Source organism: Lacerta agilis, chromosome 3, assembly GCF_009819535.1.
Source record: "Lacerta agilis isolate rLacAgi1 chromosome 3, rLacAgi1.pri, whole genome shotgun sequence".
Classification (NCBI taxonomy): Eukaryota; Metazoa; Chordata; class Lepidosauria; order Squamata; family Lacertidae; genus Lacerta; species Lacerta agilis.
Genome location: NC_046314.1, coordinates 71,445,188 through 71,469,280, shown reverse-complemented (window position 1 = coordinate 71,469,280; position 24,093 = coordinate 71,445,188). Strand labels below are relative to the sequence as shown.

General features: G+C 46.0%; 1 protein-coding gene and 1 long non-coding RNA gene across 2 annotated transcripts; one reads left to right on the top strand and one right to left on the bottom strand.

The window, feature by feature from the left end:
• Positions 1 to 3,650: 3,650 nt before the first annotated feature.
• LOC117043955 lies at positions 3,651 to 4,660 on the bottom strand. The gene is made up of 2 exons (XR_004426256.1): positions 4,220 to 4,660; positions 3,651 to 4,063 (listed from the first exon to the last, which is right to left on the bottom strand). It is a non-coding gene; the product is annotated as an uncharacterized LOC117043955 (long non-coding RNA).
• A 118-nt stretch (positions 4,661 to 4,778) lies between these two features.
• DLL1 (delta like canonical Notch ligand 1) lies at positions 4,779 to 20,094 on the top strand. Its single transcript, XM_033144226.1, has 11 exons — positions 4,779 to 5,364; positions 6,121 to 6,453; positions 7,747 to 7,807; positions 8,135 to 8,392; positions 12,465 to 12,525; positions 13,371 to 13,501; positions 13,678 to 13,847; positions 13,971 to 14,187; positions 17,485 to 18,277; positions 18,404 to 18,518; positions 19,443 to 20,094. The coding sequence occupies exons 1-11, from the start codon at positions 5,305 to 5,307 to the stop codon at positions 19,446 to 19,448; spliced, it is 2,205 nt and encodes a 734-aa protein (XP_033000117.1). The 5' UTR covers positions 4,779 to 5,304; the 3' UTR covers positions 19,449 to 20,094.
• The last annotated feature ends 3,999 nt before the right edge of the window (positions 20,095 to 24,093 follow it).

Genomic DNA, 24,093 nt, shown 5'->3' with positions numbered 1-24,093 from the left:
AAGGGAAGGGTTTCAGCCCCTGCACGTGTTTAACTTTTGATTCCCACTCCTTCCAAAACAGGAATGTAAATGAGCGAAATCCTCCCCCTCCCCACTAGCCTTTCCAAGCTCAATCTACAGTGGATCCTAAATCTGCAAATGCAGCAAAGGGAGAATTCCATCACCCGCTCCTTCTCTCCCTCCCCCCTCACTCACAATGTTGGCAAATGCCTTAGAAAAAACTATGGGGAGCTTCTCTTGCGCAGGACATGAATGGGAATGAGGCTTGAGAAGTCTTTTTATAAATTAATTAATTAATTGCACTCCAGCCTGACTGATGGTTGGCAAGAGAATGCATTGGTTACACAGCTCAAGCTGGTGGTGATATATACACATACACATTGTACTTCAACTCATTTGTGGTTCCCAAAGAAAGTGCAGTACAGAGGAATGGGGGCAAGTCAGGGCATTATGGAACAGCATCTTACTGTCCTCTTGTCCACACCTGTCCATTCCTCTTGGTTGCTGTCCCAAGAGATAACTGCTGCAATGACTTCTGGAAATCTATAAGCTTCCTGGAAGCAAAAAGTTACAGCATCATTATTGCAATTTTCTTCCAGTTTGTGGGACTGGGCCGAAGGAGAGAGGAGCATGTGCAAACCAACCAGATCCAGAATAAACATTATAAAACCATAATGTGTGTCTGTGATAAATATATATGTGGAGAAAGATGCATCTAAACATCACTCTGGATATAAATGGGAGCATGCAGGTTTTTCAATTGATTGTTTCAAAATGATAAGTCATCGCCCTCCTCCCCTTAAACTGCCCAGGTGACATGTGTGCCAGTTCTAAACAGGTCATGGTGAAACAAAATCCACTGCAGCCAGTGAGATTACTTCCAGCTAGTGTATTTAAGAATACATGCACTGCAAAAATAAAATAAAAAGCCTTGTGTGTCTCTGTAGCTGAGAATTTTCTGCCTGTGTCTGTGAAAACTCGCACACACCTTGTGTGACTCGTTCAATTATTTACTGCAGTCAGGCTTCGTGCTCCAGCAGCAGTGCTTATGCTTCACACTAGTATTCCCTTTCATGTTAGTTCTCCGTTGGTTAGCCTGTCTTGTCTTGCAGGATAGCTCAACACCACCAGGTTCAAATTCCTGATGAAATATAAAGATGGCTGAATAGCCTTGAGTCTGTTATTAGCTCAGTCTAACCTACCTCTCAAGGTTGTTGGGAAGGGGAAAGGAATCCCGCCTATGTCACCCTTAAGTCCCTTGGGAAAAGAGTGGGATAGAAATGTGTCTGCCCACCAACCTCTCAGTCAACTTAAAATCTCCAACAAAACACATAGTCTCCTTTGTGTCAGTATCCAATGTCAGCTTTGGGTCGCTCTTCTTTTCCTGAAGCATATGAGGCAACCAGAATCCCCAGAGAAAGATAGAGAAAATACACTTAAAGTATCTTAGCAAGGGGGACAATTATCCACTCACAGCTAGAACAATAACCAATGGCTTAAAATTCCAAGGAGATCAGCTGAATTGAACCTTAGGAAAAACCTGCCTAGGAAGAAGGAAGGAAGAATCTCTTGGAAGCTTGGAAGGGTATGAAAGGTGAAATCTCTATCTGAGCTATCTCCCTCAATGACTTCTTGTGAATTTCCAGAAGGCATCTCTTGGAATGCTGCATTGGACGGCTGTTGTCTGATCTAGCAAGGCAACATTGGCTGTAGCCCAGCTTCTGCTCTGCATACAGAAGGTCCCAGTTCACTCCCTAGTATCTCCAGGTAGGATCTGGGATGTCCCCTTTCTGAAACTTGCTGCCAGTCGGTGTAGAAAAGTTCTCCAGCAGGAATTCCTAACATGGCTGACTAAGCATATTGAGGGTTTAAATAAAGGCAAAGTCAGCTTACAGTAAGATGACTCCGCAAAGTTGCCTTATAACCAAGTCTGGCCTGGTACCATCTTCTGGCAGGGCTGATAAGGAGGCCCATGACAGCCTGGTTACCTGAGACCAAAGCCAGGACCTTCTGCTTGCAAAGCATGTGCTCTGCCACTGAGCCAGGCTGCCCCTCTAATGTGTGAATCAATGCAAGAAAGGACCAAATCTGTTGCTTCTTTGCAGGGAAGAACTGTGTGTTGGGGGGTCCAATGTCTGCTGCAGAATCAATACTGGCGTACTATATTCAGTTGGAAGTCTCCAGGTTTAATGGCAGCATCAACGGCTTGGAATGACAGACTCATCTTCTTCAATGCACATTCAAATAGTGATTTTCTTTTAATTGACCTTCACGGGCAACTTGAAGAAGTGTTTTAGAGCGTGTGTTCCCGCCCCCCCCACTCCTTTCGTGCCCCCTCCCCCACTTCCTTCCATGGTAAAATAATTTCTGATCAAGACACCTGCTTCAATGAAAGTCATATTTCCTCCTGCAAAAAACACGCTTCCAAAGTGGCCATAAAGAAGAATGAGCAAGCCACACCTACAGGGCACTGATTGTGGCCCAATACTCTCCCTTGCCCACCAGCTTAAGCAGCCCCCTGAAAAGCTCTGTTGCAATTCAAATGACATTTACACAGACAGTTACACCTTGCATCCCAATGAAGCACACCAGGCTAGCCTTTGCTGTTTGCTTGTTTACAGAGGTGTTTTGTAACAAGGCCCAAACCAAGGAAGGCGGGGAGAGTAGGGGGGGGGAGTCGCCTTGTCTGTCTCCTCGGCCCCCCTCCCTTTCCTCATCAAGTCGAAATTAGTCACCTTCAAACTTTGTGTGTTCAAATCCTACGCTTCTACCATCAGGAAGCAAGGGAGGACTAATAAGACTTGCTCTATCAGCAGCAGCAGCAGCAGCATCCCCTGTGTGTGTGTGTGTGTTAACCAACACAAAAGCTCCAGTGTCTGATGGATGTGTAAAAAATAATAATAAGGTGACGGTTGGCATAAAGTTTTTTTTTTTTTTTAGGTAGGGAGGGGAAGGAAGGCTGGAAGGGATTTCTTTAAAAATGTGTGCACATTGTTGTAGAGGCAGTAGCGTGCGCCGAGGGGAGCTCTTTCTCTCGTTTGTATTGTGCAAGGAGCAGGTGCTGTCTACATTACCATACAGCTGAGAGCACAAAGGGCCAACTGATGCAGGCCTCACATAATAACAAACTGCCTTAATGACAGCCACGCGAACGACACACACCAAACTCACTTTTTTAAAAAATAAAAATAAAAATAAAAAACTAAGCTTCAAGGAGGAAAAAAGGCAGAGGGACAGAGTAAAAGAGGAATGGCGATCATCTTCATCATCATCATCATCCTAGGGGGAAGTGGAGCCGTTCCATGCGGTTCACCAAGAATCCAGGGAAAAGGAGGAGGGGTGTGTGTTTCTTTTTGGGTCTTTAAAAAGCAGGACTGTTTACCCAGCCAAGCTCCCCCCCCCCATCTCCCCCGCCTGGAACTTAACACATGGGTCTTTCCCGGATTGTTTGAGCATGAGAGTCTCGGGGGTGTGTGCCGCATAATGATCAGCAAAGGGAGCGCGCAGATTCCGAAGTGCTCTCGATACTTTGGGGAACTTAAACCCATCCAGGAAGTCCTGCCGCGTCCTCGAAATTTATTTCCCTCCTCCGCCCCCCCGCCCCCCGCCTCCCCCGGTTTGCTACCCCAAGATCACCTCTCACATAGGTAGCCACGTTGGAGGGAACTTTAAAAGAACACACCCCACAACTACAACTTTGCTCGCAGCGATTGTCTCGCTTGCTCTCCTCCCTCCTCCAGATGGGGGCATTTATAAACCCTCAAAAATATCACAGTGGCCCCACGTGCCAGGTTCAAGGTATTCGGTTTCAGCCGGGCGTAATGCTGATCTGGTTCCTTCCCTCGGTTGAAGGATATCCTTAGCGGCGGATAGATGTCGTTGCCAAGAATGTAGCCTACTTAAAAAAACAAAAAACAAAAACGTGCGTGTTACATTTACACATTTTAAGACGTTCTGAGTCTCGGCTTGTTTTCCTGCGGGAGCCTGAGTTTCTCCTGCGCTTATAACGTTCAGACGTGAGTAGAAGAGAGGTCGCTCGTGTGTGTCTGTGTGTGACCGTCCCCTGAAAGAAGAAGGGGAAAGGGGGGGGGGAAGAGAGAAGGTTGATTCTTGCAGCTTCCAAATTTGCAGGAATGTAAATGAATCCCCCCTCACTTTTTTGTGAGAGCCGCAGGGGAGGGGAAGAGGCGGAGGGTTGCCCATTTTACAGCTCACTGACCATTTGGCGATCCATTGAGAGGAGGGCTTGGAAAAAGTGGTTCCTTTGTGGCCGCTCTCGCCAGATTGGGGGGCTGCTCATTTGCATCTCATTAGCTATGCAGGCGGCCGGCGAGATATAAGGCAGGCAGGCGCCCGACCGCAGGCAGATCCGTAGCGCTACAGAGCAAGCGAGCGAGCAAAAAAAAGGGGGGGACAAGAGGGGGGAGGGAAGCCGACAGCCTGCCAGATCCAAGGCGAAAGCAAAGATCACCCACACCTAGAACCGGAGAGGGGAGACCCGGGAAGCGCGCACACTCTCACGCGGGCGCCGTCAGTCAGCTGCTCTCGAGTCGCTGCTAAAACGAGACAAACCTCTTTTGCCTTCCTTTTTTTCCGGGGGCTTGGATTCCTTCAAGAAAACGAAACAGACTGATCGCAGGTCTCTGCCAGAAAGTGGCGACCAGCAACCCGGGGGATTTGAGGCGGCTGCTTGACAACCCACTGCAAAGCTTAAACACAGGCCCGCCCAAACCACCGCCGCCGCCCCTTTAAAAAAAGAGGAAAAAAAACCCCCAGACCACCAGCCCAAAGCAAAACCCCTCTTGCCCTCTTCGCCTGAAGCCACCAGGAATTATCTCCTTCTCGTCCCCGGAGGGATTTCCAGATCGTTGATTATTTTAATCTGCTTTGGGGAGCCTTTTCTCCGCCTCTGGGAATTAAGTGGCTCTTCTCTTCCTTTGGTGGGAGAAGAGGAGCGAAGCGCAACGAAGCCGCCCAGAACTGTCGCCGGGAAGAGGAAAAGCCGAGAGGAGGGTAAAAGTTGCGCCTCGAGCTTAATTCATCTTTAAAAACAATCGCCTCCCAAAGAGCTGTCAGTCATCCAAAGGGCGTATCGAAATCCGCATCGACGGGAAAAGAGCTAGAGACTTGAAACTCACACATCTCCCTTCTAATTCCCCTCCGGCCGGGCTAGGGAGCGAGAGGTTTGTCGGGACCCATCTTCTTGTCAAGACGCCCCTGTTGTTTTGCGGTTGCCTTTTCCCCAAGGGACGGCAAGGAAAGGAGCCCCAATATCTCCCCACGGGTAACTCACTCCCTCTCAGAATGGGAGGTCAGTCCACGCTGACTCTAGTGGTCTTTTGCGTGCTTCAGTTTCCCTGCCAGGTAAGCATCGGCTGTATATAATCTAATGCATGTTTGCGCGCGTGCGGTCGTGTTGACAAACCTCTTGAAGCCCGCAAGGCATCGTAGATAGGAAAAGTTGGCGCGTTGCACCTCTCCGGGAAACTTGAAGGGCTACCGAGGGCTGGGGATTCGGAGCGGAGGGTGGTGGCGATCTGTAACGAAGCGTTGCCCTTCTCCCCCCCCCCCCGCATGGGTTCCTGTCGCCCCCCTCCCTCGCTTTAGTGGAGAACCGTCTGCACACGCGCGCTCGCGTTCATACATACACGCGCACGGCACAGAGAGAACGAGAGTTCACGTTCCCCTCGGTGGCTTGCTGGCGCCCCAGTATTAGCGGAACTCCGGTACTCAGGGCGCGCGAACTCCGCTGCGCAGGTGCCCCCTGTCGGAGCGTCGCGAGGTGCCATCAATGGGCAGCTTCGCCATTGACAATTCGGCGGTTGCGTTCGACTCGGCGGGGGGCCTGGCTATTGTGCTCTGCGGGAGGCGCGTTGCGCGAACGCAGCCGCTGTCCCCCCCCCCCCACTCCCGCGCCGCCTTGCCTGAAATCGGCGCAGAGCTTCCATTGATAAATTTGCTCCGCCCCCCTCTTGGCGTTCGCCTCCCAATCGCCAATTTGCGGCTCCATTTCCGAGGGCCTAGAAGAGCTCTCTCTCTCTCTCTCTTCCCCCCCCACCGCCCACGTCCCCCCACTAAGTTGCTAATGGTGGCTCCCGCTCCTGCTTCCTCCTCCTGCAGGTCTGGAGCTCCGGCGTGTTCGAGTTGAAGCTGCAGGAGTTCGTCAACAAGAAGGGGCTTCTGGGCAACCGCAACTGCTGCCGGGAGGGTTTCGGCGGCGCCGTTCCCAGGGGCGGCGCGGCGCCTGGGCTGCAGCAGTGCGACTGCAAGACCTTCTTCCGCGTCTGCCTCAAGCACTACCAAGCCAGCGTGTCCCCGGAGCCGCCTTGCACGTACGGCAGCTCCATCACCCCGGTGCTCGGGGCGAACTCCTTCAGCGTGCCCGACAACGCCGCCAGCAGCGACCCTTCCTTCAGCAACCCCATCCGCTTCCCCTTCGGCTTCACCTGGCCGGTAAGTTCACCCGGGCCTCCGTTACGGGTAAAGAACAGGGAGGCGGGGGTGGGGTGGGGTGGAAGAGGAGCCATCGCTTCCCTGGATCCACCCCCCCCATCTCAATAGGCAAGCGGTTGAGGCAATTAAGGCACAGCATTAACACGCTTTGGTTTCCATGTTTACAAAAAACTTTTAACTACGCCCACCCTAGTGTTGTTTGAACAAATACAGATTAGAATTGCCGTTCCCTGTGTGTAAGTGCACTTTTAGGATTCCAGATTTGTGAGCGCATGGTCACATAAGGCTGGTGCAGAAGACTGGGGGAAACTTGGCTTTTTAACTAGGAGTTTTAACCTTTCCAGTGCTTGGCAAGACTAGGATGGGGTTTAGGGAACTGGGGTGGGACTGTGGATTCAGAAGGAGGGATGGAATCTGGAAGAGAGCTGTGTGTGTGTGTGTGTGTGTGTGTGTATTTGTAGCCTTTGATGCAATAGCGCAGCTCAAAAGAGCGTCTGCTTCGCAAATCCAGGCTTCTCCCCACGATATGCCCTTGCTCCTTCCCGAGACCTTGCTTATGCTGCTGCCAAGCTAATGGCTGATTGCCGCTGCCAAGGTTGCTAGATGCTTTTTTAATGCAAAGCCACCTCCTGACTTCAAGGCTGCATCCTTTTGGTCCAGAATCTGCACATTAGTGTCATAATGTATCTGCAACTTCCCTGCTTTGCGAGGAGTGAAGCCAGATGAGTGCTCCAGAGAGCGCAGTTCTGACCTCGCAATATTGTTGGCAGGGCCGGCTTGTGTCTCATTAGCGGCCTCAGCCAGTCAGCTGGAGGGAGGGTGATAATAGGGGTGGCTGCACATACTTTATTGCAACTCCAGTCCCCCTGCCTTTCCATTATGGAAATGGCTATGTCATTGTCATTTCTGCCCGGAATTCCCAAAGGCTTCATCTACTCGGCTATCTTCTCCTCCAGCCCATTACCTCTCAGGCAGTGTGCAGAGAAAAAGTGTGAAGGCTGGCTGACAGCGATGCCCCTTCTCCCGCTCCCTCCCCCCACTTTCCCCTCTCTGCTCCTTTTTAACACCACATCCTGTGCGGAGCAGGCTGAAAAAACAGGCCAGGAAGCAACTTTTCAAAAAGCGCTGCCATTTCCTTGAGGAAAGTGAAAACAGGCTGGAGTCAGGGGATCAGAGAGTCACGCTGGCTGGGCACACATATTGCTGCCCCTCCTGTGACCATATTATTCCTGCTGACTGTAGACGTTTGCTCTCATTGTTTTCTCTGTGTTCTTTGAAAATCTTATTTTCCAGGGCACTTTCTCTCTCATCATTGAAGCGCTGCACACAGACTCCCCTGATGATCTCAACACAGGTAAATGGCTTTTTCCAAGTTCCACTCAGGACTGTTACTTTATGGGTCCATGATATGCCTGCTTTTCCAGTTAGTGAACTTTCCCAGTCCCAATAGCAGCCTCTTAACTTCTAAGGAAGTCCCATTGGAGTCAGTGGGACAATTCCACCTGGGTTCAGGATCAGTGGCAACCTATAGCTTTTCCATACCTGCTTAAAAAATGCTCACCCCTCCCTGAACTACTCTAAATTTCCAGTGTAATCTTAAGCTTTCAGTTTATTTAACTGCATTCCTGTTCTCTCTCTCTCTCTCTCCCTCCTCCCCCAACCCCTGCCTTCTGTTTTGCAGAGAATCCAGAACGCCTCATTAGCCGCCTGGCTACGCAGAGACATTTGACTGTTGGCGAAGAATGGTCCCAGGACCTGCACAGCAGCGGCCGCACTGACCTCAAGTATTCCTACCGTTTTGTGTGCGATGAGCACTACTACGGAGAGGGCTGTTCTGTCTTCTGCCGCCCCAGGGATGATGCCTTTGGCCACTTCACTTGTGGAGAGCGTGGGGAGAAGGTCTGCAATCCTGGCTGGAAGGGGCAGTACTGCACTGACCGTGAGTGTCCTCAAGGAAATCCTCATTTGTCTTTCTAAAGTTCTTTGGTGCCACCAATTCTCTCTCTCTCTCTCTCTTCCTCGCTCATGCATGGGTGCAAACATGTCCCATTCAGAAACGAGGGTGCTTGCTAGGGAGAATTTAAACAGCCACATACCAGCAATAATATAATGAAATCCTGAATCTGTAGTGCTTAAGGAATAAGGATAAAATATAATATATTAGAATTACTGTACAAAAAAACCCAGCAAATAATAGTGGACCCAGTTCTTTTTGGTGGCTATAGATCGATGAGCTCCTAAAGGAAGAAGGTGCATGGCATTAGGAGACTTCCAACACTTCGGATTTGCATGACTTTTATTGGGAGAGTAAAACAGGTGCTTGGCTGTCCCACTGAAATCAGTGGATTTTTCAAGAGCTTGACACTGGCTGGATTGGATCCTTAGAAATTGCCAACAAAAACCCCAAGGTGCAGAATTCAGGAACCTGACCTAAAATAAACATCACCTTCAGGGCAAATCAGCAAAATAATTATGGGAACTATATAGAAGGTTTGGACAAATATTTAGAGCATTTTATTCCCACCCCACGCCTAGCAGATACAGAATTCCTAACTCCATCTTAATGGTAGCAGAACAGTGGCAACCAGTGGGTCTGACTAACATAGTATTATGTTACCAATTGGGCTAAAAGCATTATAGTACACATTGAAACATACCCATTTCTACAAAATTCCTGCTGCCTGTCTTACCTATTGACTGTGAGCATCAAAACAACTGCATGTAGCTGAATTGGCAGTTTTGCAGCAAGTGCTTTTCTGAACAAATACACCAATAAATGTGACATGCTGCTCTTTCCTACCATAGGGTATCAGACTTACTATTAATTTACAGAATTTATGGCAGCGCCTGCAACACATTCTTGACTTTTAGTTCTTTTTCTTTCTTTAAACACTTGCCAAATAAAAAAAATTAAGAATATCCACTAACATAAACAGTAAACACATTCTATACACACAATAGATTAGGCTGCAGTCCCAAACATATTTACCAGAGAGTAAAGGACCATTGAACACAGAGATACTTACTTCAGAGTAAATATGCATAGAATTGCTTGTAATGCACATTAAAATGCATACAGCTTCACCAAGTTCTTGCCCTGTGTGACATAACATGATTGTTAATCAATAGTGTCAAGTCTAATATAGCTAATCCCCTCTTAGTTATTTAGCATGCACATTGCATAGCAAACCTATGAACCGAATGTAGTCAAATAGTTTAATCACTATTTAGCAGCCCAATCAGTTTTTTCCTCTTTTCAGCCACAACTTCTTGTTTTATTAGCAGAGGGGGGGGGGGGACCGAATGTAGTCAAATAGTTTAATCACTATTTAGCAGCCCAATCAGTTTTTTCCTCTTTTCAGCCACAACTTCTTGTTTTATTAGCAGAGGGGGGGGGACTTTCTCTATTATTGCATCAGAGATAAGGCTCATGGTGGCATTAAGTGCTAGAGTTAGTATGCTAAATTTGCATTGACATTTCCAACTCAGAATGCCAACATTCTCTAAAAGGGGTGGGAAACCTCTGCCTCCCCCTACCCCAGCTTCAAACCAGAGGTCCTCAAACACCTGGAGGGTCCAAGGTTAGCCTCCCCCCCGCCCGCCCCCCCCCCACACTCTGATATATCACTCTCTGCCACCCAAGCTCCTCTGGGAAGAAGGGCAGATAGATAGATAGATAGATAGATAGATGTACACAAAACAATGATGACAATCAAGGGCACGCATTGAAACATTCCTAAAAGTCATTCTGCTGATTGACAGCTGCATTTCTGCACTTGGCACTTTAAAGTTGTTAAAGACTATCCCCCTCTCCCAAAGATCAGGGCAGCATAATTGTGGGAGGAGTAAAGAACAAACACACCACACACACACACACATATTCAAGGGAAGTGTTGAAGTTGGTTGACTCGAAGGTGTGGAAAATGCAACCCACACCCTAAAGTCAGTGAACATTCTTTCCTTGACTTCAGTGACATCTGAATTGCATCCCATGTGGTTGGTTTTTTTTTAAAGGTCTTATTTAGTTTTTGAGTTTCTGTTCTGGTAATGTCATTGATAGCAGCAATGATAGAGGAGGAAACATGGGTGTCCATAGGAACTTTTTTTTTTGGGGGGGGGTGTATTTTCCTGGGGTGGAACACTAAAAGGCAGTGGGCAGGCTAGGTTCTCATAAAAAAATGAGAAGTGTCTGCACATATCGTCTTATTTAAAAAAAATTTTTTTTTAAAGGTGGGAATTCAGGGGTTATAGTTCATTGGTAGGAGGACTGTTCTCCCCTTGCCCTTCCATGGACCCCTATGGGAGTTTGGAGGCATGCAGCTACATTTTATAGCCTGACAAAAGAAATTTGAATGTCCCTGTCCAAACCAAAAGGAGCTGTACCAAAACATCAACAAACCAGGATCTGAAAGTGCACCCCACAAGTTCCACATGTTCCAATGGGTGTGGCACTACACCATGCCACCTGAGGGAACTTCCAAAAGCAGATTGTGATATGGTGTGGTTGTGTGCTATACAAAAGAAAACAAAAGCTTACAAAGGCCACTGGGCATGCCCCAAGCCTTTGGGTGTGTCTAAAGTAGTACGTTGGATCCTTGCCATTGTGATAAGATGTGTCCAATGTAATTGCCGCTGTTTGTATGTGTGTGCTTTTATTTTTATTTTTTTAAAAAGAAAACACTATTGAATGGATTGACACTGCCCAGGCTCAGTATCTATGCAGAGAGGGTGGGCAGAATTCTGAGCCAATGCAGCAAACAGAGAGCTTGTGTTTCCCATCATAACACTTGGTCTTCTTGCCGCCTCCTTTCACATTAGCCCTGGAGGAGCGGAGAATAAAATGGCTTTAGGAAAATATTCCCTTTGACTCCTCAGTTGATGTTGTCTTCTGAAGCCCCTTTGTATTACTGGCGTAGACTGTGTCTCCTTCCTTCTTTTGCTTTTTAATAAGCTGAGTTTGATGAGCGAGTTAGAATACATGCCACCATTTTTTTTGACCAATGGGGGTGATGTCACTCTAGAAGCAGAGGAAATAAATAAACAAACTGCAGGCTTTCCTCATAGGCCTGCTTGCCCTCCCCAACCCCACTCCCGCTGCCCATTCAGTTCACTTTTTTTTTTTTTAGACAATCTGATTGTCTGCCCAGCTTTTTCTCGTCTTCTGTTTCTCCTTCTCTGGGGCTCGTCATTGTCTCTGGCTTGCTTTGTTGAATTAAAACTTGCAGTGCCTGCTTAATGAGTTCCATAACCAGGCAAAGTAATGAGCAGAAGTCTTCCCTCCTGCTGGCCTGCTTACTCCTTTGCCATTGCTATGTGTGTGTGTGTGTGTGTGTGCTCCCTAGGCCTCTTCACTCCCGCCTCCCTTTCTGGGTGTGTGAAAGAACTTTGGACTTATTTACTTGAATAAGAAGAAAAAAAGCCCCCCCCCCCAAACCACTGCGCGTGCCATAGATTAGATCTGGGCAGGGATAGGCTGTTGGGGAAGCACATCTTGGCCCCGATTGGCCGCAGGAGGTTGGGGGTATTGTTGCAGTGGGGCAGCTGCTGGGAGAGAATAGACAATAGAGCAGCTGTCCTGGCTGGCACCCTGCACACCAGCTGTCCACCCTTATCTGCTCTCTCTCTCTCTCTCTCTCTCTCTCTCTCTCTCTCTCTCTCTCTCTCTCTCTCACACACACACACACACACACACACACACACTGAGGACAGCAAGAGGAGGAGCTTTGTGCATAGATTGGCAGGGTGGGGGGTGGTGGAGGGAGAGGACTTCTGACCCTTCCCAGGAAGAAAAGGCGGATGGGAGCAATTGTGAGGTCTCTTTTGTCCATGGGCAACTGTATTAAGAAGAATGTTCATCCCTGGAGATAAGTAAAGGACCCAGTTATTAAGCAAGATCAATACGCCAGAGATTAATTCAGATGCTGTTACCAACTCCGCTCTAGTGAAAGGAGTTTGACTCACTCCCCTCCCCAAGGCTTATCTGTACATTTCTGCTCCTTTGTGTTTTTCAGCAATTTGCTTGCCTGGATGTGATGAGCAGCATGGATTTTGCGACAAGCCTGGGGAATGCAAGTAAGTTTTCGGAGCTCTTCTTCCTCTGCCCCTCCTGCCTGCAGACTTGATCTGAGAATCCCAAATAGATGACATGAAATGCCTTAGAAGTTTTGCCCGATGGTTGGGTGAGACGTCCCAATAATATGAAGTCAAAGTATTAATTCAGAAATTGAAACTCCCCCCGCCCCGAAGTCTCGGCTTACATCTCTGTCTTGTTCAGCTTTCACTAGGAAATGAAGCGTTCGGATGAGGCTTACTTCCTAGCAGGAGTGCATAGGATTTCAGCCATAATGAGTTCAAATTCGATGACCTATTGAAGCCCTGGCAAAAATTACAATCGCTTAAATGATAGCTGCAATAATGAGGCAGTGGGGTGTTGCAATTCCAGTAACCAAATCTAGTGGAGAGCTGGCGTGCTGTAGAATAGAAGATTGAGTGTCATATTTAGGAGAAGGCCTGGGTCTAAATTTATTCTAAATTACGAAAATAGTTGGCCTTAGGAGATCTCTCAGGATACAGGGTTGGTGGGATCAAATGGGATCATCCCATGTATACTGCGCAGAACGTCTTGGAGGAAGGGCGGAAGTGTGATCAATAATAAACCAAGGCCACCATCTTAAGCACTTTAGGCTCTGAAATGAGTTCCATTCAAATCAAAGCTCTTGAATGGAATGGAAAATTCTGTATTCAGGCTGTGAAAGAAGCATCTATTAATAGTTTAGGAATATGGCTTCCTTGATTGTTAAGGAAGTTCCCCCCCCCCCTGGGGTTTTCTGCTTTTGTTTTTTGCTTCAGTGGGTTTGCAGTTTGTGGTAGGATTTCCTGTACTGATAGTCTGGTATTTTTTTGATTTTTTAAAATAGATGCCGAGTTGGTTGGCAGGGGCGTTACTGTGACGAATGCATCCGGTACCCAGGTTGCCTTCATGGTACCTGCCAACAGCCTTGGCAGTGCAACTGTCAGGAAGGCTGGGGCGGTCTCTTCTGTAACCAGGGTAAGTTCTTCGCCTTTCATAGTAACATGACTTGATCTTCCTTGAACTAAGACTGCAGTCCTATGCATGCTTACTTGGGAATAACTTACAGCGGAGTTGCTTCTGGAAGCTGTGTAATGTTTTTGAGAAACCGTGTGCGCCCTTACAAACATGCCTCTTGTTTTAATCTTCTGTAGATCTCAATTACTGTACTCACCACAAGCCTTGCAAGAATGGTGCCACTTGTACTAACACTGGCCAAGGGAGCTACACCTGTTCTTGCCGTCCTGGCTACACTGGAGCCAACTGTGAGATTGAAATCAATGAATGTGATGCCAATCCTTGCAAGAATGGAGGGAGCTGTACCGTAAGTTTCTAAAATGCTATTTTTTGTTTTCGTTTTTTTTAAAAAAAGTAGTGTTAAGAGATGCTTATGGTAATCTCAGTATGCAGTATAGGCTTCTAAATACCACATTCCTCTTTGCAACAGGATCTTGAGAACAGCTATTCTTGTACCTGTCCACCTGGCTTCTATGGTAAAAACTGTGAGCTGGGAGCAATGACTTGTGCTGATGGTCCGTGCTTCAATGGAGGGCGATGCACAGACAACCCGGAAGGTGGATACAGCTGCCGTTGCCCAGTGGGTTACTCTGGATTTAACTGTGAAAAGAAAATTGACTATTGCAGCTCCAGCCCCTGTGCTAATGGTAAGCTAAACCAGTCTTTGACCGATCCGTTCAAGATTAATGAGCATTTTGCCATGACCATCAACGAAAAGTTGAATGAACTTCCCATTTAAGTTTGTGTAACTTTAAGGGGAAGTGAATGAACTTCCCATTGAGGTTCACTTAATGCCCCATAATGTGAATTCCCGTTTCAGCAGAGGAAGAGTAAGATCCAGTCTAAGTCAAGTAGTGTCATGAGAGATGTATGCATGCTTATTCAGAAGGAAGGCCCAAATTGTTCAAGTGGGGCTTACTCTGAAATGTGCCGTGGCCTTGGTTTGGATTTGTGCCAAGTCAGGGGAAAAAACCCAAAAAACTTAGCAGCATGTTTTTTAAAAAATCACAGTGGGTGAATATTGGCTTGGCATCTTTTGAATGGGGCATTTAGTTTTGGGTAGCATTTTTGCAATGAATATCCTGAGGTGCTCAAGGTGGTTTAGAACTGGAACCCTGAAAATGAAAGAGAGAATAAATAGGACCTGCAGCAAAATGCTGCTTTGTTCCTCGCCCCCCAATAGGCGTCTGGTTATCCACTAGCCTGACTCAGCAAGACTCTTTTGCTGTAACTTTGAAAAGTTGCAGTCTTACGCATATTTACTTGGGAGTAATTCCCATTGAACTCAGTAACTCTTATTTCTGAGTAGACATGCAAAGGATTGTTCTGCGAATCTGTCTTGCCTAGTATAAATGCTGTGTTTCTCAACAGTGTCCGCTTTCCCTTTTCAGTTGAATAAATCGCTGCTCGGCCTGTGGTTGGGAGGTTGCATGTTTGGAAGTTCGTTCTCCCAGATGCTCCTTAAGCAAGGAAAACCTAGCATATCAGGAAAGAGAGCCATCTCTCTCCCCCCCCCCCTTCTCCCTGAGGTGTACAGGCAGGCTTTTAACTTTTAAATATGAGGAAGTATTCACACCCATGAGAACTCTTCTCTTCTGCTCCCCGCTCCTGCCCCAAAGTAGCCTGAAGTTGTGCAGTCTAGGAAATGGCCACTTGACTCTCTGCTAAATGTCTAAACGGACCCAGAGACTTAGAAGAAATCCCCCTGCCCATGCCTGTTGCGCTTCCCAAATTGTTCCTGTAATACGGTCTGTAGAGAGCAGAACCAGTTTGATCTTCTGCTTTTCAGCTGAGGGAATTGGCATCTTCCTATTCTCTGATTGTTCTTTTTAATTGCACTTTTGACTTGAGTTTAGTAAGTAAGGTTATGCTTATGCTTCAGATTTTGTTGCGGTTCAGTTTTTAAGAAATGACCTGGACCAGCTTGATACCCTGACTATATGTCCTCCTCTGTGTGTTTAAGAATTGGGTCACCGGATTTGGACATTTGTTTTCTATATAGAACACACCCCTTTGAAACGCTGGAGCAGGCAACCGCAAAACCATTTCGTTTATTTGTTTCACAAATCCTTGTCTTGCCTTTCTGTAGACCCCCAGAGCAGCTCCTAAACAATAAGATCACGTAACCAACCAAATACAAAATGTCCACTAGAATCCTAGACACACCTCATCAATAAGTACCATATTTTTCCGTCTATAAGATGCCCCCATGTATAAGATGGCCCCTATTTTGGGGGCTCCGATTTAAGAAAATGGGGGGAGGTGGCCCCCAAATATAAGACGCCCCCAAATATTGGACATTATTTTTTTAAGGAAAAAACCTAGTCTTATACACGGAAAAATACGGTAGTCATGATAAAACAGGGGGCTGGTGGGAGCTTTTGCAGCCTTGGGACCATATTCCCTTGGGGGCAACTTCCAGGGCCCTCCTACCAGTAATGGAAGTGGCCCAAGTGGGTGTGGCCAGACACATACCACTCTCCATCCTCCACCCAGGCAAGGAAAAGGTGTTATCACACTTCCAGGACACATTCCAGCCCAGCAAAACCATAAGAGAAGGATGTGGAGCAGGACCAGGGAGGTTGTGGCCTAGAGGACATGGCCTAGGTAGAGTCCTCAGGACTGTAAAGTGAGGTCCAGAGAGCTGCATTTGAACCCTAGGCCTGAGGTTTCCCCACCCCATTATATTCAAAACTGTTTCTAGTAAGAACCATAAAACTGCCTGGTAACAGAGTATGCCTTAAAGGCCTGTGGATCTTTTTTTTTTTTAACAAGTTATTTTTACAAGTTCCTTTTAAAGCCTCAGTTCTGCTGGATCTCAGTGGGCAATATGTTTCATCATGCCTTGAAGGCAGCCTGCCAACTATATGTGTCAGAGTCAAGCTGCAATCCCGTAGCTGAAAGTAAGCCCTGTAATAAGACATTTGATTGCACTGGACTTCCCCTGAGTTTTCTACCATTACAAAGGCTCATCTCTTTGGGCTATGTTCTCCTTGCTTTCCTACACAACAAAGTAGTATGCTGTGAGTACTGCAAAACTTCAGGGATTATCCACACTTTCTCTTGCATTTTGATCATATTGTGTACCATTTAATTCCAATGGGACTGGAAGCTTTTCTCATTGTGCTGTGGCTGTGCCTCTCGAAAATCCAATCTCACCCATCGAATTGGATCTTGCAGTGTGCATGGAAAAACCAAAGAGATTTTGCTTAAACCGAGTTCCATTTCAGTGGAGAAGATCGGATTGTCACAAAGTACATCCTCGGAGCAACTTGAAAGGCTCTTGGGCCCAGGGAAATTAATCGGTACACAATATGATCCAAATGCAGATCGGGCAAAAATGTGGACGAGCTGCTGGTCTGACAGGGATGTTTAAAGGATGCTGTCGACTGGGAACTGAAAAGATGTGTTGTATAATGGATAAGAAGCTTGTCTTTGGCCCTGTGAGATCTGGAGTCAGGACCCCACTTGGCCATGAAGCTTGGTCTCACTGTTTCTCAGCCAGATCTACCTTGTAGGATTGTTGCTTGAATAAAATAGAAAAATCTCACGTGCTCCTTGGCAAAAAGGCAGTTTTGCAAATGCAATAAATGGTCATTCCTATATGGCCCATAGCTGTCAACCCTCCCTGCTGTTCCCCACTGCTATATACATAGCTGTCAACCCTCCCTGCAGTTTCCCAATGCTATAATAAGGGAATTTCCTGCAAAAAAGGGAAAGGTTGACAGCTATGATATGGCCTGGGCTATATACTTTGGCCACCTCATGAGAAGAGAAGACTCCCTAGAAAAGACCCTGTGGTTGGGAAAGATGGAGGGCACAAGGAGAAGGGGATGACAGAGGATGAGATGGTTGGACAGTCACGAAGAGTCGGACATGACTGAACGACTGAACAACAACAACAACATATACTGATCTCATTTGTCCTCTCCAATGTTTTGCAGGAGCCCAGTGTGTTGATCTGGGGAATTCCTACATATGCCAATGTCCGGCTGGCTTCACCGGAAGACACTGTGACGATAATGTGGACGATTGTGCTTCCTTTCCTTGCTTGAATGGCGGGACCTGTCAAGATGGGGTTAATGATTATTCTTGCACCTGCCCTCCGGGTTACAGCGGGAAGAACTGCAGCACTCCCGTCAGCAAGTGCGAACACAGCCCTTGCCACAACGGGGCTACTTGCCACGAGAGGAACAACCGCTACGTGTGCGAGTGCGCTCGTGGTTACGGGGGGCTGAACTGCCAGTTTTTGCTCCCCGAACAGCCTCCGGGGGCAGTGACGGTTGACATCACCGAGAAGTACACCGAGGGGCAGAGTTCGCAGTTCCCTTGGATTGCAGTATGCGCCGGGATTATCCTGGTCCTGATGTTGCTGCTCGGCTGCGCCACTGTGGTTGTCTGCTTCCGGCTCAAAATGCAGAAGAGGCAACAGCCGCCTGACCCGTGCAGAAGCGAGACGGAGACCATGAACAACCTGGCCAATTGCCAGCGAGAGAAGGACATTTCCATCAGCATCATTGGCGCCACCCAGATCAAGAACACCAACAAGAAAGTGGACTTCCACAGCGATAACGCGGACAAAAACGGCTACAAAGCCCGGTACCCATCAGTGGATTACAATTTGGTGCATGAACTCAAGAACGAGGACTCTGTTAAAGAGGAACACAGCAAATGTGAAGCTAAGTGCGACACATACGACTCCGAGGCAGTGGAGAAAGGCGCAGTACAACTAAAGAGGTAGGTCAAGGAAAGGGGGCAGGGGGCAGGTCAGCATGCCCCTTGTGAAGTGCAGGCAGCATATTCGAGCTGGTCGCCAAAGCAGCCGTCTCATCCTTGTCCCCCTGTTTTCTTTTTGGCTTGTAGTGAACTGTCTGAAAGGAAACGGCCAGAATCGGTATACTCCACTTCGAAAGACACAAAGTACCAGTCGGTGTATGTCATATCGGAAGAAAAAGATGAATGCATCATAGCAACGGAGGTTGGTATATTCTCTAATGCACTCGAAAGGCAAACGCGCCAATCCAGCTTCCCAGCTAACTAGAGTCGGCCAGCAAATTCCGTTCGCTTACCAAGCCGTGCCAGCTTAGACCAGCTGAAATTGGATCTGGCTTTGCGTTGTTGTTCTTAATTTAAATCCCGCAATCTATTGCTCTTCCTGATGCAACCCAGTTCTTCAAGCTGTTCTTTGCAACTGGGGACTTGAAGAGGAATTAATTGGTTTAGTTAGTACATTGGGGTAGTCCGGTAGGGCAATTCCAGAGTAGATGCCTATAAAGGTATGCTCAGTGGTACAGAACATGGTTTGCATGCAGAAGGTTCCAGGTTCAGTCCCCAAAATCTCCAGGTAGGGGCTGGTAAGCCAGTTATTGTGTAGACATGGATGGACTAATGGCAGCTTTCTATGTTCTAAGGAAACTGCCCCATAGTTTGTATATGTATTCATTGCTATGGACAAGCCGCCTACCGATTCCAGTGGATTGCATCAGTTACTAGGTTAGGTACTTTAGTAGTACGAAATCACAAATGTGTCCTTGAAAGAGAAAGGGATCAGGTGGGCTGTGATTCAAGGGGAGACCCCACAAGGCATCTGCTTCTGAGAATGTATAAGGTTGTATGCAAATTGTTGTTCCCAGTCTTCCTTCTTGCATGATAGATTCATCAGCCTTGCAAATAATTCCACTTAAGTGCTTTGCCTACACAAATACTGCTAAACCACCTGTACTTATTGGGGGCATAAAGTGAAGAACCAGCTTCCATAAAATCAGTTGTCTGGAAGAGAAGCTTGCTTACTGCAGGTAACCAGACAAGCGCCTGTTTTCTCTACTGGGAGGTCTTGTGCCTGATCTTTTGTTCCTTCATCAATTCACTCTTGCTTTCTCTCCCTCCCTCCAACTTTACGCAGGTGTAAAGGAAAGGCGATATGGCAAGATTGTTGTTTTGGAACAATTTTCAAAGGTGATATGCCCCAATGAATGCTGCTGAACAAGAAAGGGAGAGAGATTCCTTCACTGACTGCTGCTGAGAAACTAAATTCAGGCTGAGCTGGTTCTCTACTGAAGTTAGCAAAAGTGACTGCAAATAATACATGGTGGACACTAGGCCAGGGTCTGTGTTCAAAGATACCTGTTGCACTGCCTTTTATGACTATTTATCATTGCACTATGGTCAGTTGCTTTTTTTTCTATATATATTTAAGTGAACGGACTTAATTCCTACATAAGAAGCATGCACTGCCTGAAGTGTATATTTTGGATTCTTATGAGCCAGTCGTTTCTTGAATTAGAGATACAAACACTGCCTTTATTGTCCTTTTTATACTAAAATGTGTTTTTACTAGGTGGGGGGAAAGTGTGTTATTTTTTTTAAACTGTAAAAAAATTATTTTCAGGATATTTGTAAAGCTTGAGTATTTTGTGACGTTTCTTTTTTATAATTTAATTTTTTGGTAAATATGTACAAAGGCACTTCGGGTCTATGTGACTATATTTTTTGTATATAATGTATTTATGGAATATTGTGCAAAATGTTATTTGAGGTTTTTTTTTACTGTTTTTTTTTTTTTGGTTAATGAAGAAATTCATTTTTAAACTATTTTTCCAAAATAAATATTATTAATGATATCCAAAGTAACATTTGTGGGTTGTATTTTTTAAACGTAACACTGTTGGACCAAATTCTATTATTCATCATCATCGTCTGAAGGTAGATGGACAGATAGATGAGTCCATTTCTGGTTCCATATCAGAGCTGCATGGCTTTGGACTCAATGTATGCAGCTCTCAGGTCAAAGCTCAGTGATAGAGCACCTTCCTTGCATGCAGAACATGCCGGATTAAATCCCTGGCATCTCCAGGTGGGGCTGGGAGAGACCCTAGAGCAGAACTTTCCAAACTGTGTGTTGGGACACATTAGTGTGTCAGCTGCAGTGTGTAGTTGTGCAAATGCTTGCAGCACTCCTCCCAGGGCTGGAAAGGGTTAGTTTAACCTCCTGTTTGCTAGTAAAACTTGTGGAATGTAACATCACCGAAGCAGTCAAATACAACATTTCCTATTACAGGTAGGTAGCTGTGTTGGTCTGCCATAGTCAAAACAAAATAAAATAAAAAATTCCTTCCAGTAGCACCTTAGAGACCAACTTTCTGTTTGCCCAGAGTGGACACACGGGAATGTTGCTCCATCCAGGAGAACTTCCTGTCACACCTGGTCTGGACCATCCTTCCCTTGTGTGTGACCAGGTAGATGGGTGAGACCTTGGCATAGACCCTATAAAAGGGCCAGTCACACAGCCAACTTCCTCTTAATACTCTCTTGATGCCCTTCTCTCCATTTTGCCTTTTGCTCTCTGCTGGCTCTCAGCCAGCAGCACATGGCTCATCCCTACAGAGGAGGAAGCCAAACTTTGTATCTATAAATGTAACTGCAACTACAAACTTAAGCCTGCCTTCAGGAAACTACTGAATGTAAGTCTTCTTTACTCTTACTTTTAAAGAAGACAGTTGTGTTGTTATTATTTTAAGAGGGAAATAAAGGGGAATTTTACCAGGAACAATCCAGACTGGACAAGCCAGGCTGGATTGCTTAATTTAAAGGATTCTAACGAACTGTCAACTTGCTCCCAGGAATGTGCAAGGGGATGTGCTCTGCTACTAGCTCACTAGCATGAGCTAGGAAGGATAATATTTAATCAATATTTCCTCTCCTACTATCCACAACATTCCCACAAAACTACTGTGTCACGAAATGATGCATGTCTAAAAAGTGTGTCATCAACATGAAAAGTTTGGAAAGCTCTGCCCTAGAGAGCCACTGCCAGTCAGTTTAGATAATGTTGGTCGAGATTGACCCAAGGGTCTAATGCAGCTTCCTGTGTTTTTAAATGTATTTTATTATAAAATATGCTGAGGACCTTATTACAGAATTTGGAGGAGTGTTCACTCCAAAGAAAAACAATGTTTTCCGATCCACACATTTAGTCTGGGAGATAGTGATTGGGGCAGTTTGTATCAGAATTCACAAAGGCTGAATTCCCCAAGCATGACTCTTATTGACATGAAAGCAAATTGCTGGAGGGGGATGCAGGAAACCCAGCTATGGCAAATACCAGGTTTTAAAAGATCTTGGGTGATAGCTCTGGAGAATAGTCCTGGCTGAGACTCTGGATAGCCACTGCCACCCAGCTGGGCTACATGGACTTGTGGACCAAGTCCATTTAAAGCAATGCCATGCATTTATATTAGATCTTGTAGATCATGAGGTGCCATGGAGCAAAACTGCATGCTCAGCTGGGACTCTCCCACAGTTTGCTGCAGTAAGCGAAAGTTCACTGTCTGAACATGGAGCTTTGTCATTCCATCAGTAGCGGTGAAAAAAACTTACTAAATTCTGGTGGCAATGATAAAGATGCAGTTCACTGAGTGCCAGTCTCATGCTAGGGCCATCGTAATTTACAGGACCTGCTAATAGATGGACGGACTCCATTGTTGAACAAGGTTTACCCTTCTCAATCAATTGGTTTCTAATGGGAGAAACAGATCCTGAAGCAAGCTTGTTTGGTATCTCTGACACCTCATTCCTGATGTGTGGTGACAGGGACAAAACTACATTTTGCACAAGATCAGAATTACCACTAAACAATGGTTTATATTTCAGTACAGCGTCCTGAAGTTCAGCATTGATTCTGGGGCTGAGTCCTTGGGCATCCAGCTTAAATGATCTCCTCTTTTTGAGTTGTGCACCCTTTCCAAAGCTTCCCAAATTTACATGGCTTTCTTGAGTCTGAAAATGCACATATCTGGGCTCTGTTGATAGATAGACCTTTTTCTGTGAGGGGAAAGACACGTTTTAAGCAATCCAAATTTCTTGCTTGTGGTGCGTGCATGGAAACAGGTCCATGTGCACTTGAAAAGAAGTTGGCTGACTTTGTGGCAGAGGGCTGCACATAAAGGCCTTCATCCAGGCAAAAATGAAAGCCACTTCAAGTGGTCCAGATTTTTTGTTAGCATTGCACCTGGTTGCCTACTTCCTCTGCTTAGCGGCATACCTTGCAGCCAAGTTCAATAAATGCTGGATTACAGTGAAAAGCTTCCATACAATCAGACTTCTTTTAAATCCCATTAGTCTTAAAGAGTAACTGTGTAACTGCCAAACTGCACTCTAAGGCATTGAAAACAGTGGAACTCTGAGCAAGCATGTAGAGTATTGGACTGAACCCCTGGGCACTCACCTCTGAATATTTAATCTCCTTTGGAGAAACATTTTTAAAGTATTTCTGCTGTATTTGGGAAGGTTCCCAGTTTTATGTTTCATCCGCCCACCCTATGTAACCTTCAGACAGTGTCACAGTTTGACCAGTCACACTGGAGATGGGCAAACCTTGCACAAAAATGTTAACAGGTTTGATTGTGTGAGGGTATTTCCCCTGAAAGGTCTTGGGTGTCAGAAAAAGCATATGATAAGTGAATTCAGCCCCAATGTAGTCTACTTTAAATTATTACCCATTTCTTGTCTGCCTCTGGCATGTGGCATTTTTGTGATGACCTTTGGTTTTGATGAAATAAACATGACTGATGAGTGTGACAAGCTCTGGGCAAGCTCTGTCTTTGCCCCATTAGAATGTGACAAAGTGATGGAACCCAGGAACTAGCTTGTATATGTGAGCAGAACAACCGATAGGAAGAGCATGAAGTTAGCACCAAACTATTCTTTCAGGAGAAAGAGACAGAGGTTTAATTCTGTTTGAGGACACACAATAACTATCTTCAATCTCTCTCTCTTTCTCTGAATAATAATGACAAAATAACCACCTAACTTACCTCAACACCATGGTGCATGAACACAGGAAATTATGTGCTGCTGTTGTGCAACAGTTGACAGTGCAATCCTGTACATTTAGAGATAAGAACAACTGAGTTCAATGGAATTTACTTCCATGGAAGTGTGTAGTCTTACAACCTTAGTTTTGAATAACAAAAATGTCAGATCCCCAGTAACGAGGGTATTGGTGCATTCTTACCAACACAAAAGATATCCAGATTAGATTAATTAATATGCAACCAAAATACACAAAGTAGCTGTAGCTCAGGATATATTTCTAGTGTCGTCCTCAGTGTTGAACACCTTGCATGTCAACAGCAATAAGAAACAAGTGACCACAGTCGAGCATGGAGTGAAGTACACTTGATTGAGTCCAATGACTTAAATAGGTTCACACATGCTTCACTCTGTGTTGGGAGTGTGACTATTTAATCTGTTGATGTTGGTTTAGATCTCGCTTCCCCTGCTTTTGTGCTTGGATGAAAGAAAAAAGCAATGTAACCTTAAATATCAACAAGTTAGGATTTGTGTAACGCTGCCCAGGTTGCCTTTGAATTGATTCCAGGAAGTGTTATCTTCTAGAATGGCAGTTCTGAGCATCCAGAGCCGGGCATATTTATCTAGGTTATCAATCTGCCTGATGATAAAGTTCTTTTGACATTTCCTCTTGAGAAATACAATACTCTGCTTTGTTGAACTGTTGCTGTCAATGGAGTGTTGTCCACTTGCATTTGTCTTGC